The sequence below is a fragment of the Manacus vitellinus genome, unplaced genomic scaffold (genome assembly GCF_001715985.3).
Source record: "Manacus vitellinus isolate BGI_N305 unplaced genomic scaffold, ASM171598v3 scaffold_12_pilon, whole genome shotgun sequence".
In the NCBI taxonomy this organism is placed as follows: domain Eukaryota; kingdom Metazoa; phylum Chordata; class Aves; order Passeriformes; family Pipridae; genus Manacus; species Manacus vitellinus.
Window position 1 is genome coordinate 17,184,556 of NW_021938949.1, and position 13,617 is coordinate 17,198,172.

The following is a 13,617-nucleotide window of genomic DNA, read 5'->3' on the forward strand; positions in this document are numbered from 1 at the left end:
AAAAATGACCTTTTCATGTTATTCCTTCTCGCAGTTTACGAAAAACAACAGCTTATCTTAAGAATACTTAAGGATTCAAAACAACCAATCGGTGAAAACAAGCACAAGATTCCCCAGGGATTTCACTGAAACCCAGGGACATCCTGCTGCTGCTGCTCCTGACTGTGTGTGGATACTGCATATTGTGGAAGCTCTGACAGCTTCAATAAAACAGAAGCAGGGCTGTCATCCCTCCTGCACCCAACAGGAAGGTTTTGGTGGAGAGCAGGCTGTGGCAGTTACTCCTGCAATAGTACAGCCTCTGACACTAACTCACTGTAACACATACCTGATCCTGGCTTCCATTTGATTGGGAAAGCAGCCACTGGTTTCACATTTGTAACGGATCTTGCTTGCTCCTGCTTTTCCTGCTCCAACAGAGAGCGTGACATTGCCATGGCAACCTGCAAGTCTTCATCCTTAGGCTCCATTTTGGCCCTCTTCTGTGTTTTCTTTGAGTCCTCGTTGGAGGAGCCTTTTCGCTTTGCCCTGCTCGGCTGATTGCTGAAATCCAAGAATGCAGCAGGAAGCCCCAGTTAATGTGACTGGATCAGAGACAAGAAACACTCCAGACCAGCTGCTCTGCTTGCTCAGAGAGATTCCCATATCAAGCATAGTAAAAACCATTCAGTACTTTCTTTCCTAGCAGAGAGCAAAGGACTTCTTATCATTCATGCAACTTAAGAGTAATTTAGAGAAAGTATTGTTTTGGAAAGGTAAGCACAAGGCCACAGTGCTGATGTAACATTGCTATCTCCACCTGGAATGGTTTTTTGTACCATAGGGGAACAAACAAGTTGAAGCAGGGCAAAACCAAGCTCCCTAGAAAATGCTTCCCCACTCCTCTGCTTCCACAGGGAACAGGCAATCCCTCCTCTGCACAAAGGGACTTATTTGCCCCTCTACTCAGGCCCCACTTGCTGCACTCTGAAGATTCTGCTCAAATCCAAATGAGCAGATGCAGCTCTGTACCAAAACACATATTCACATTCCAAAACATCACGTCTGCTTCCCCTCTGGCTCAGGGTGAAAGCACATTCCTGGGACAGCCACGAGCCAAGGAGCTGAGGCAGAGGCACCGCAGATCTCAGGAGAGCCTGCACACTTGTACCCTGTGGTTTGCTCAATCAGCTCAAACACACCATTCAGCTCTACTGAGTAATTGCCTCAGAGAGCACAAATAATTCTGACAAACCAGTGTAAGGTCATTTACTCCCCATTTTGCTCCTGCCTGCTGGCTTTTAAAGTCATCTACCACCTGACCTCCTCTGAGGGAAAGCAAGATGATTTCTCCCAACTAACCACCACATCTTCCTCACCTGGTACTGGGCAACCTTCTTTGGGATTCTTTGGGCTCAGAGCTCACCCAGCGTGTGAGTCAGCCTGGCATTAACTGTTCTCCCCAGGCCAAAGGAAGTAACCAGCACCTTTTATTTCTACCAGCTTACCTGGGACAGTGAAGAGGTGCATCACCAAGTGTGGCCACCTGCAACTGCACTGCCTGGAGAAGCAGATTAGGAGGAACATCCATCTCCACAGCACAGCGTTTCAGGTGACTGACTCTGCTCTGTGGGGTTTGGAACTGCTTCCCACAGAGGGGACATTCAGGGACCACTGGTTTGCTGGAGGATGACATCTGTGCTTCCTCCATCTCATCCAGACACCTGTGAGACCATAGCAGAGCTTACCTATGGAGACTTTGAAGCTGTCCACACTAAGATTTAAACCATATTAAAGGAAGCACAGTCATGTGTAACAGCCAGAGACACCCCCTAAAGAACCAAGAGTCACCTCTGTGACAAACATGACATGTAACAGTCACATGGAGATTATGGCCTCACAGGCATATTAAAAACATATTGTTAAAAGGCAAGTGCAGGTAACAACCTCAGAATCACAGAACCCCAGACTGGTTTAGGCTGGAAGGGACCCTAAAGATCAGCCAGTTCCACCCCCTGCCATGGGCAGGGACACCTTCCACTAGATCAGGTTGCTCCAAGCCCTGTCCAGCCTGTTCTTGAACACCTCTAGGAATAGGGAGTCCACCACCTCTCTGGGCAACACACTCCACTGTCTGTCATCACCTAATCCCTCTCTGCACTCATTCTAACATTTCAGCTAACTTAAAAACACCTCTTAACAGAGAAGGGAGCAGTTGAATTAACACCACACTCCAGAGTGCAGCAGGATCAACTTCTAATAATTTCTGTAGGCCAAAACTATGTAAAAATTGTACTTGTTCTTTTTCTGTCCTCTCCAAAGACATTCAGGGTGTGAAATCCTGGGTCTGCAGGACCTATTACAAAAGTCACTCCCTGATTAGGTAATGACACACACAGAGCTGTGCTAAGAGACCATTCATCTGAGGTACTAGCACTGGTGATTACTGGTTTGCCAGTACCTCTGTCCATCTACAGCTTCACCTCTTGTGATGAAGACTGCTATCAAAAAATCCATGGCTAATATAAGCTTGTAACCTCAATATGCTTAATAGTTTAGAAAGCAGACCAACTTTCCAAAAAGCATTTCTGACACACTGTCACTGTTTTAGAACCTCTGTCCTCTCAAGCTGCAGTAAATGTCTGGAGACAGAAGCAGCAATAACACCTCAAAAGCTGCAGGAGCAAACAACCCTGAAGAACAGGAGCCACTCAGTAACGTGGTACAGGACTGGAGAACTTACATCACTCCTGCCTTCTGAAAGTGCTCAAATTAGGAATTTACAATCATTCAAATGTGCTGTTTCTGATGCTTTCACAACAGAGAAGCACAGAGTTTTAATTTCCAAAGAGCTGTCTGTACATAATATATTAATTGTGTTTGATATTTACCACTAAGGAAACTGTAAAATTAAGGGCAGTAATTTCAATTTAGTCACCTCTCTGAATAGTATCACCTTTCCCTCAGCAAACAGCTCAGATACACAGTGACATACCAGATGTCCTTAGACAAATTTTAGCAAAATGGAGCAAATGTGACTTTGTTACTGAAATTGGTAGATCTCAAAATCTGCATTAGGGGGTCCTCATTAATAGAATTCTTAGGGTTGAAAAGAGCTTTAAGATCCCCAAGTTCACTTATAATGGCAGCTCCTCTGCCACACTGCTGATGAAAGCAGCATTGGCCTGGCTGACACAGAAGCCCTGCAGGGCAACACAATCAAGCCTCTGCTTTCAGATCAAAAGGACTTGTTAATTCAGGCCATAAAGGTCAAGGCCACTATGCAGAATCCCAGCCCCTGTGTTCTTTCATGGCTGAGCTGAGTGAGGAGTGTGTGGGCACTGCATGTGGCCGGGACACCTCGTGCTGGTGTTTCACCTGTTGACGTGCTGCTCCCGTCGTGTCGTGTTCATGGCTGAGAGATCCTTCTGGCAGATCTGGCAAAAGAACAACCCTGCATCCTCCAGGCTTGCCATGGCTTCCTCTTTGCTTTCCTGCTGAAGAGCCAAAGCCAGAGCACCGTCGTGTTCCACGGATGGGAGCTGGTGGGTATCTGGCAAAGGAGGGAGAGATGGTCTAAGAGAGAAAGCTAAAAATCCTGTCTGAGAGGTGAGGAGCCATTATACTCATGATTATTAGCTTGCTGAACTAGGCACACAGAGATTAACTGCAATCTTTCTCTTGCATCTTCACCCTTCAAACACTCCAGGACTGCACTGGCCCAGGGGCAGGAGGGGGCAATTTGCTGCAGTGTCAGAGCCAGTGAAGGGTCAGTTTGGGCTGAAGTTTCTGGGGAGAACGTGGGATCTTATACATCACATGTATAACACAGCAGACTTTCATGTCCATACAGAAGCAAGAAGGACTTGATCTATGAAGAACCAAACAGAGTAAAACTGCTGTGAATTCAATTCACCTGCACAGAACATATCATCTTGCTGAGTGCCTGGAGCTCTACCAAAGATGGGGCTACCTAGGAGCCACATTTACCTAACAACTGCCTAATACTGTCCCAAGGGGAGGATGACCAAGTTCACTGATCCTGTTGGAATTTCAGCCTGTTTCCAAGAAGATCCCTCCAGAATCTACATGAGGTTAATTCAGCCTTAAAGAAGATCTGGGGAGAAAAGCATGGATAGTCCTTTAACAACAAAGTTCTCTCAGGGATCTGGAGTGATTTATTCAGTGCTGCACAAAAAGCCACTAGGCCAGCAAGGAACAAAGCCCAGGAATGCAGGACTGCTCCTCATGCAACCACTCTCACCAGCCACTCATTCCACACACAGCAGAGCTAAGAGCAGAAACGCACCATCCTCTGGAGGGTTCTGCTCCTGGCTTCCATCAGGGAAATCCCCACTGGCTGCAGCCCTTGGCACACTCCCATCTGTGCTGAGTTTCAGCTGCTCAGGTGCCACCCTCTTGAACTGCTGCATTCTCTCCACCACCAGCTCTGCCACCCGCACCTTCGGCCCCGCCGGCAGCTGCACCTTCGAGGTGGGTGAGGAGCAGGTTCCTGGCTGTGTGGCAGGAAGGAAGGGTAATGCAGTCTGGGAACAGCCACTCGGGGTATTTACTAGAGGGGGAGAAAACACCAGTTTTACTAGTCAGTCTTCAACACACGCTGAGAGCTGCTGGGAAGCCCTTCCCTGATGGCAGCCTGGGCCGGGTCAGGTTCTGCAACAGCCATTCTTAGAGAAGATGTGAACAGTTTACTGACTTTATACTTGATAACCACAGTAACATCATCAGGCTTCTGTGCTACAGTGGAGTTTGGATACCTCTATATCCCTTTTAGAGGGAGGAATATTAAGGAAGACCTTGCCTGAAGGTTACTGGTGAGAACAAGGAAGGCAGTCCCACGGCCCTGCTCTCCCCAGTGCTCCTTGTGCACAGTGTCCTGTTCCTGACCTAATTTATCAGTTTAAGGTGACTGCCTTCTGGCCATCATGTTTAATAACTACTGAAGGATCAATCCTTCATGTATTAATCCAATGCCTCTCAACTGATTCATATTTTTGCCCTTGACAACATCCAGTGGCAGTGGATTTCACCATACCACGATGCACTCAGTGAAAAAGCACTTCAATATATTCTAAGCTTGCTTTGAGAAGATTTTAAGGTGTTTTTCTCAATCCTGACACTGTAAAAACCAGTGAATAATGACTACCCAACACATCACTTTGTACCAAGGCTTCACCTTACTGAGGGACATCTGCCTGCAGCACAGAGCACACTCCTAGGCTAAACCCCAAGATGAACCTAAGTAGGTAAACACAGGTGGAAAGACAAGGTGCAAACCTGCTTCCATCAGTGCTGCTGTGTGTCCCCTCCAGCTGGACTTCTCAAGACCTCTACTGAATCAGAGAGTCTTTTCAGTCAAAACTGAGCTGTTTTGGTTCACTCACCTGTCAGACGCCTCTGGCTACACTCAGAGGTCCCCATGCTCAGCTGGCTGGCAGGGAAAGGGCTCCTCCTTCCATCCCCTTGTGCAGTCTCACCACCACAGGCTGCAGCATCACCCTCTTCTTTGGGCACCAGTGTTTGTTCCTGTGGACCCGAATCTCGAGGCAAGTTTGTCTCCTTCACTGCTGGTAAGTGAGGATGGGTTTGGCTCTGAGCAGCAGCTTTGCCTCTTCTTAATTTGCTCCGTGCTGTGGTGGTGCTCTTTGACCTGTTCTGAGCCCTCTTTGCTGGTTCAGCATCTCCAGCCTTTTTCTTTGCCCTATTCAAAATATTTGCCCACAACTCTTTAAAATCACTGTCCTGTTCCTCCATTGGTTTGCAGCTCCCAGTAACACCGTGGCCTAATGACACTGTGAGGGCAGGGTCAGTTCAGGTTTGCATCAGCCCTTCCAATACCTCAGGGATGTCCTTTCTCCAGAATCCAGCGAGGTCACCAGACAGAGTGGGCACTTCTGACAGTTCATTCTTCCACACTTAATTCACAGCCATTCAGTAGAGCACGTTCTCCCTCCAAAGACCTCACCTTCTTTCACAAGTTGTTCTTTAGAGCACTCTAGATGTTGAATTAAACACCTCAGTTTGTGCAGAGGATCACCATGATTTGCTACAGACCTTCAGAAAGACACTTATTAAAGCCCTTAAACAAAGAAACAAAACCAGGTGGTTATGCAGGATGGCAGGTGCAGATGCAGCGTGGGACAGAACTTTGAAGATGAAGAGAATTTGTATGAAATAGTAAGATCAGAAAAAGCACATACTGACCCCAAACACTGTACTGCAGATATGCCCAAGCCACATTAGCAAAGGAGAGGAAAGCTTTTAAAGCAGGTATCTGATACAAGATAGGTTTTTCTTCTGGAGCTCAGGATTTGAGACTTTCCTTTTGTCCTCAGGATGAGACATTTCTACTTATATTTATGTAACACAAGACCAGTGAAAGCAGCAGAGGAGGGAAAAAACCCCTTTTTTCAGCTCAAGCAGTGATTCTGGAGTGTAAAACTCTGCTTTGAAACACTGCAGTTCTAGAGAAGAGAGCCCAACCTCATTTTGAGAAATAAATAAATGGAGCTTTTGGCATTTCAGAAGGACAAGTCAGAGAACAATTGTATCAAACATGTTCACCCTTTTTCTCTTTTTACCTCCTCAGCTGCTCACTTAGGATTAGCTCTCTTGCTCATACTGGATTCTTCTCTGAAGTACTCATTAAACCATGGCACTGACCATGTTTCACAAACTGCTGTCACATAAACAAGGTAAACAGACTAAATAAATTATTTTTAAATTACTTTCTTAACCTTTTCAGCTACAGCAAGAACAGCAGTAGTAGGCAGGGATTACTTGGAACAGCACTGAGTACAATGTCCAGATGGAAATGCCATCAACTCCCAGGCAACATTAAAACTAGAGCTCTATTCTTAGACATTTTGATTGTCCTCTTCTTCCTAGTCCTGAGTTCATGATGGTTCTGGCTATTTGACCAGAGGTTTTATATTGCTCCCAAAACCTCCTTCTTTCAAGCCTAAACTGGAGTGTTTCACTTGGAATGGCAGCAGCTCTGGTTCAGTTTCTCCAGTAAAGCTCTGGGCACAGAAGGACTCAAAAAGCAGGAAAAACACACACTAAATTGTTTTCTCAAATGGCCTGGCTGCAGCCATGAGGGGCTGAGGAATGCTGGTTACACACTTTCATGGGTCAGCCCTTCCTGTGAGCAATTACAGATGTTAATGGATTTATTTATTTTAAACTCAGGCTCCCAAACCAGCAGAGGATTTTGCTGTGAATCTTGGAGTCATTTCCTGTCAGAGAGAAACTGAAGTTTTATGTAGCCAGTTCATAAATTTACTTTTCCTGGACAGAGTCTTGGTGTAGTTACCACTGTAAATTGACCATTTTCTTCTAAGGAGGAGACAGCATGTGGAGAAATCCCAAATCTCACATCCTCCATGGCTTTAAATACCTCTCACAGACATCTGTACTGACACAGAACATCTGTACTGTCGGATTATTTATGCTGAGTTCCTGATATTAAACTTCGAAACAGATCAGTGCTTTTGCATTTGCAACCAATTTTCATTGTCCCAGGTAGATAAGATCAGACATAGAAATGATATAAAACTAAGAATTTATCTGTATTACTCCTCCCTTCCTGGACCTGCATTTACAGGCTCCTGCTCTGTTCAACATCTCAGTATTTCTGATGTTCTGCTATTGCTGCCCCTAACAGCCACTTTTGGCACCAGTTTGGAAGGCTCAGAAAGTAATGACTTTGAAAATAATTTCTTTCAGTATAGTATTGAATTCATTTTGGAAGATTCTAGGACTCAACAAATCACAAAAGTGATCAAATAAAATAATCAGCAGCACTTACCTATCCACTGAGATTCTGAATCTGTAGCCCAGCTGTGCTCTTCAAGTAAACGTGGGTCAGCAAAGTGGCACAAAGCAGGACAAGTAAGAATGAAAGATGGAACCTGGAAAATGGAAGGAAAATGTTGGGTTTAGTGCATTTTGTGCTGACTGCTCTTTTTGCTGGAGTTCCAAGGTGCAGGGGGAAGGTGACAGTGATGATGCTCTGCCAGTTCCACTGACTTGCACACCTGAGCTGTGCAGGTGAGTTGGGTGCATTGCTCAGGACCTGCTCAGCTCAGCTCTGCAGGATGAGATGCTATCAGGTTAAAAATATAAAATTACAGACATCTAAAAATAACTTGATGATCATTTCAACCAGTTCAACAGGTAACTTGAAGGGAGCCTACAGAAAAGATGGACTACAAGAACATGTAGTGACAGCACAAGGGGGAATGGCTTCAAACTGCCAGAGGGCAGGGTTAGATGGGATACTGGGGAGAAATTGTTCCCTGTGAGAGTAGGGAGGCCCTGGCACAGGTTGCCCAGAGAAGCTGTGGCTGCCCCATCCCTGGAGCAACCTGGGCTAGTGGAAGGTGTCCCTGCCCATGGCAGGGGGTGGAACTGGATGGGCTTTAGGGTCTGTTCCAACCCAAACCATTCTGTGATTCTATGATATAAAAGTATGTACCTATTACATGCCTTGTATTTACTACCTTGTAATTACTTAGTTAAATCATAGAACCCTTAAAAAAACCCCAAACAACAGGTAAAACATCTGCTTAAAAAAAACCCTGAATGGGTAAAACATCTGCTCCCTCCTTCCAGAGCAGCTTCTCTTTTAACATTTGAAAGAGTATTTCCACCAGCAGTCCAACCACTTGACACAAATACACAACATCTGGGCCTGCTCATTTGCTGCTTTAAGCTGTCTGTCTGTTCCAGGAACAATTCTCCTGCCATTTCAGCCTCCAAGAATATGTCATCAGTGTGGCTACAACGTGTACATCAATGCTAGACAGGCCTCAGAAACTTGTAGCCAGCAGACACTTCCTCCCCTCCCAAGCCCTGCAGTGGTGCCTCAGTATCTCTCCTTAATTCCTCATCTTTAAAGAAAAATTGACTTTATAATTCCAAAAAAGGAAAGTACCCTCGGAGCAATTTCTTGTATTTCACAAGAAATACTAAGGGAAAATGGATTATTTAACATTAAAGTAACCTGAATTATTGACTGGGGTCCCCAGCACAGGAAGAACATGGACTTGTTGGAGTGAGTCCAGAAGTGGCCACCAGGATGATCAGAGGGATGGAGCACCTCTGGCATGGCTGGTATACCAGGTATTCCTGGTATACCAGGAAAGGCTGAGAACTGGGATTGTTCAGCCTGGAAAAGAGAAGGCTTTGGGTGACCTAATTGTGGTCTTTCAGTACCTGAAGGGGCTGACAGGAAACATGGAGAGAGACTTTACAAGGGCCTGGAGTGCCAGAACAAGGGGGAATGTCTTCCCACTGCCAGAGGGCAGGGTTAGATGGGATACTGGGAAGGAATTCTTTCCTGTGAGGGTGGTGAGGCCCTGGCACAGGTTGCCCAGAGAAGCTGTGGCTGCCCCGGCTCTGGAAGTGTCCAAGGCCAGGTTGGACAGGGCTTGGAGCAACCTGGGCTAGTGGAAAGTGTCCCTGCCCATGGCAGGGGGTGGAATGAGATGGGCTTTAACATCCAACCCAAACCAGTCTGTGATTCCATGATTTCCACACATACCATTTCCCTGTGGTGAGAGTACAAACTGCCCTGTCCTGCAGCCAGACCCTCTCCCAGCTCCACCAGTGAGACAGCCCAGCTGGATTCATTCCCAGTTGGGTGCTCAGTCTGCAGGTTTCCAGCTCCAGCAGGCAGGAAGCACGGAGTGGGCTCTCCCTGTGTGCCAGGCACAGTGGGCTGCTGCAGGAAGGGTGGCACTCTGCTCATCAGGACCACCTTCTCCTGCTTCCACATCAGCAAGATCAACATAGGAGTGGTCCCAGCAGTCCTGAAAAGCTGGCCAGGACTGAATGGAGGGTCAAGGAATGGGATCAAAGTGACTGATATCACCTCAGCCTTCAGAAATTACCTAATTGCCACAGCCTATACGACCCCAGGCTGCTAATTAGGGAGTGCTGACAGCAGCAGGATGATGGGATGCACCATGCTGGGTTGGCACTGGAAGCTTTATCCCCCCTTCTCCTTTTGTGGAAGCTGCAGCCCAAAGATCTGAAGGCTGGTGCAAAACTTCCAATCAAGCCAGACCAAAAAGAGCACAGGGAAAGAATTTCTGCAGTGTTTGCTCTGGCAACCACACCAGAAGGAGGTCCCTGGAGATTCTTCCAGACCAAATCCTCTAACAAAAGTCTTCCTACAGGTTACTGATGGAGAAGAACTGACATGTCAACAGTGTAACTTCTGAAAAAGCACATTATCCTCCACCCTTTTAGGGACTCTTCAGTAGAACCTGTTTTCTGCATTAACCAACACCTTTATCACGACTTTCTAAAGACATGACACTGCATCTGTACAGTGCAGGGTCTCTGTGGTTGTGGAAGTGCAAACAAATTAACACTGAGGACAGCAGAGCTTGTTCTATGAGGAGAGAACAAATATAAGTGCAAAACAGGAATCCAGAGTCAGGTACAACCCTCTTGTCCAGGTCTCTGCCAGCTTTCCTGTGCCAGAACAGGATAACAAAACCAGATGTGGAAAACAGGGAATAAGAAGTTAACTCAAGTCTCTACAAGCAAGGAAATGACAGGTAGGAAAATCATAATCAGACTCCAAGGAGCAATTTCAGCAATGACCAGGATCTCTGTCTACCTGGCACCACCCACTTCCATACCTGTTATCCCATCAGTGCCACACTCACACTCCTGCTCCAGGCTACACCTCCCCCTGCCAGCACCTGGTACAAATGGCAAAGCATTTCACAGCCACATCCCAGACATGAATTTAAATCACTACTTACACAACCGAAATGTCCCTCTACCAGCACGTCCCCAAAAATGGGAAATTCACTTTACACCTCCCCTGGAAGGACAAAGGGGAAGTGAATCCAAAAATAAACACTAACGGTCGCTCAGGTGCAAATGCTCGTGGCTCTATGCAAACACAGCAGCACCCAAATCACCCAGAGGGGCAGCTGGTGATGCAAAAACCAAACTGATTTGACTGAAAACAACAAGTTATTAATTTTAACAAAAAAAAAAATACAATTGAGATTAAGGACCCGATAAAAACATTTCGGTAGAGGCCCCCAAAAATAAAGGAAGAGAACAATAGTTATTAAAAACTAACCTGGTTTTCAGGGGAAGAAAAGGAGTCAGAGTAATAATAAAAACAAAGATGTAAAATAACATCGTGGTGATGGAATTGGATTGCACCGATTAAAAACAATTAAAATAAACAATGAATATAAACAATCAAGTGTATAAAAGCCAGGAGGTAAAATTACCTGGCCAGAAAAGTTAAGGACTTTCAAAAAAGATCTTTCTGATGTCCATCAAAACCCAAAAGAAAAACCTATCAGGGCCACTAAATCAAACTGTGGAACTGTTAATCCTGTGAATATTCCTATAATATCCATCCCCTGGTGTTGCTGCAAACAGCCTTTTCTAGGAGCAATCCAAAACACACCAAAAAGCAGATGCTGAAGGTGTTTCTGTCACAGGAATTGGATCCTTTGCAAGCAGAAGTCACTGTGATTTTTCAAAAAGGACAATTAGGGAAGTAAACACTCATCTTGCACACAGAGCTCTATGCCAGGCTGTTAAAGAAATGGCTTAGGTGGGAATTGATGAATAAAGATGGATAATAAAATTAACACCAGCCAAGACAGTTTATGAAAACCCAGAGCTCCTACACTCAGCTAATACCTTCTTAATGAGAGCTCTGTGTTATCAGGGGGGTAATTCTTCTGTAAACCATTAAAGAAGTATCAAGGGACAAAATGATTAATTAAAATCCCACAAAATCGATAAAACGCATTTAAAATTATTAAAATGCAGCTGCAAACAGCTGTCATTGAGCATGTGTGTTTCTATTACCATCCCCCAGAGATCAACTCTCTGCCTGCCCTGTTTTTCTGTATTTTAGATTAGGAAATGAGTTGGGAGAGACACCAACCACCAGGCTTGAGCTGTCTGATGATCCAGAGAAGGGAACTCTTGGACAGCCCATCATTTTTCCAAACCAACCACATTGTGGCCTTGTCCCAGGTGTCTGACTCCACTCCAACACTGATAATTGTGACCATGTCAATCAATTCTGTCATTTTTTTCAGATCAAGAACGGAGCAATCCATGATATGGATGTCTGTAGCAGGAAAATGTCAAAGCTTATCGTCACAAGAGCCAAATATAAAGTGAAATTTAACCCAGTATCTTGATTTCCTATTCACTAAAATAGGAAGATGCTCACTTTAAAAACATGACCAAACTCATCACGGATTTCTACACGTGATCTAACGAAGTATCTTTTAGAATAATGTTTCATTAATCTATACCAATTACTTACTTGCTCTCTCCTCATCTCAAATCACATATAAAAGCCACAGTGAACCACACAACACTCTGCTTTGTGCATGTGTAGCTTTATGATGTCTCCATGCTCTCATTCCTGTTCTCCATCCTCTGGTGTCCATCACAAACAGGCTTGGTTTAGTCTTATGAAAACACAATTTTACACCTTCCCCTTTTATTCACTTAGTTCCTTCACCTTCTCCATATCCAGATACGTGGCTACCTTGGTGAGTGATCTGGGAAGCTCTGGCATCACCCCAATGATCTCAGGAATGTGTAAATACTGCTCCAGTAACAGCAGGGGATCAGCTCTCAGACCACCATGGCAGTTCCTCTGTGTTTGGCTTTCAGGAAAATTCCTTCTAGAAACTCTGGGCAAGAGCCTTGTCCACAGCCAAGGACCCAAAGCACAGCCTGAGCTTCAACAGCACACAGTAATCTCAAACATCCTATTAAAATTCCTATTTTCTACTGTTTGACAGTTTCTTTGAAAAAAAACGTGTAATTAAAATTGACCCAGTGGGAAAAGCAAAGGCTCAAAAGAACTCAAGGCCCAAAGTTTCCAAATGCAAAGCTGATGGCAACAATTCTTTCAGCTTCTGTTTCCAGTCTGCCTCTGACACTGGTACCCAGAAAGCTGTTTTAATCCAAACACCAAAATCTAAGGGGAGAGGAGGGACCACGAGGGAGATGAAGAAAATACAAAAGCCACCTACATAAGGGTCTTTTCTGTCATCAAAAAGGGCTGTACCCAGTCTGTGATTTTTGAGAGTTTATACAGAGACAATGGACTGAACTTTGGGCTTTACTAGAGTCAAACTGGGCAGTAAAAATGATAAATTGTTTGCTCAGCTGTAATTAGAGGTTTATTTAAAACCAGAAGGGTAACAAGGAGTACCTTGTGTGTCTGCAGAGTCAGGGACAAAGTGTTGTCAGGAAAGTAGCTGAAACTGTCTCCCTTCAAGGTAGGCCCATATCACAATACCATAAAATGGTTTGGGGTGGAAGGGACCTTAAGGATCATCTCATTCCACCCCCTGCCATGGGCAGGGACACCTTCCACTAGCCCAGGTTGCTCCAAGCCCTGTCCAACCTGGCCTTGGACACTTCCAGAGATGCCACTTCCAGGAAGACACAGCTTCTCTGGGCAACCTGTGCCAGGGCCTCCCCACCCTCACAGACAAGAATTCCTTCCCAGTATCCCATCTAACCCTGCCCTCTGTCAGTGGGAAGCCATTCCCCTGGTCCTGTCACTCCAGGCCCTTCTCCAAAGTCCCTCTCCAG

General features: G+C 45.4%; 1 protein-coding gene across 1 annotated transcript in view; it reads right to left on the reverse strand.

Moving 5' to 3' along the window:
- The window catches only part of SLX4 (SLX4 structure-specific endonuclease subunit), a 28,791-nt gene extending 16,352 nt beyond the window's left edge, over positions 1–12,439 (reverse strand). The window contains exons 1-7 of the mRNA XM_029957916.1: positions 12,329–12,439; positions 7,811–7,913; positions 5,385–6,079; positions 4,289–4,552; positions 3,358–3,532; positions 1,488–1,703; positions 329–543 (exon numbers count right to left, since the gene is read on the reverse strand). Of these exons, the coding sequence (XP_029813776.1) occupies positions 329–543; positions 1,488–1,703; positions 3,358–3,532; positions 4,289–4,552; positions 5,385–5,754 (1,240 nt within the window). The 5' untranslated portion in view covers positions 5,755–6,079; positions 7,811–7,913; positions 12,329–12,439. The remainder of the gene's footprint in view (positions 1–328; positions 544–1,487; positions 1,704–3,357; positions 3,533–4,288; positions 4,553–5,384; positions 6,080–7,810; positions 7,914–12,328) is intronic.
- Positions 12,440–13,617: the final 1,178 nt, after the last annotated feature.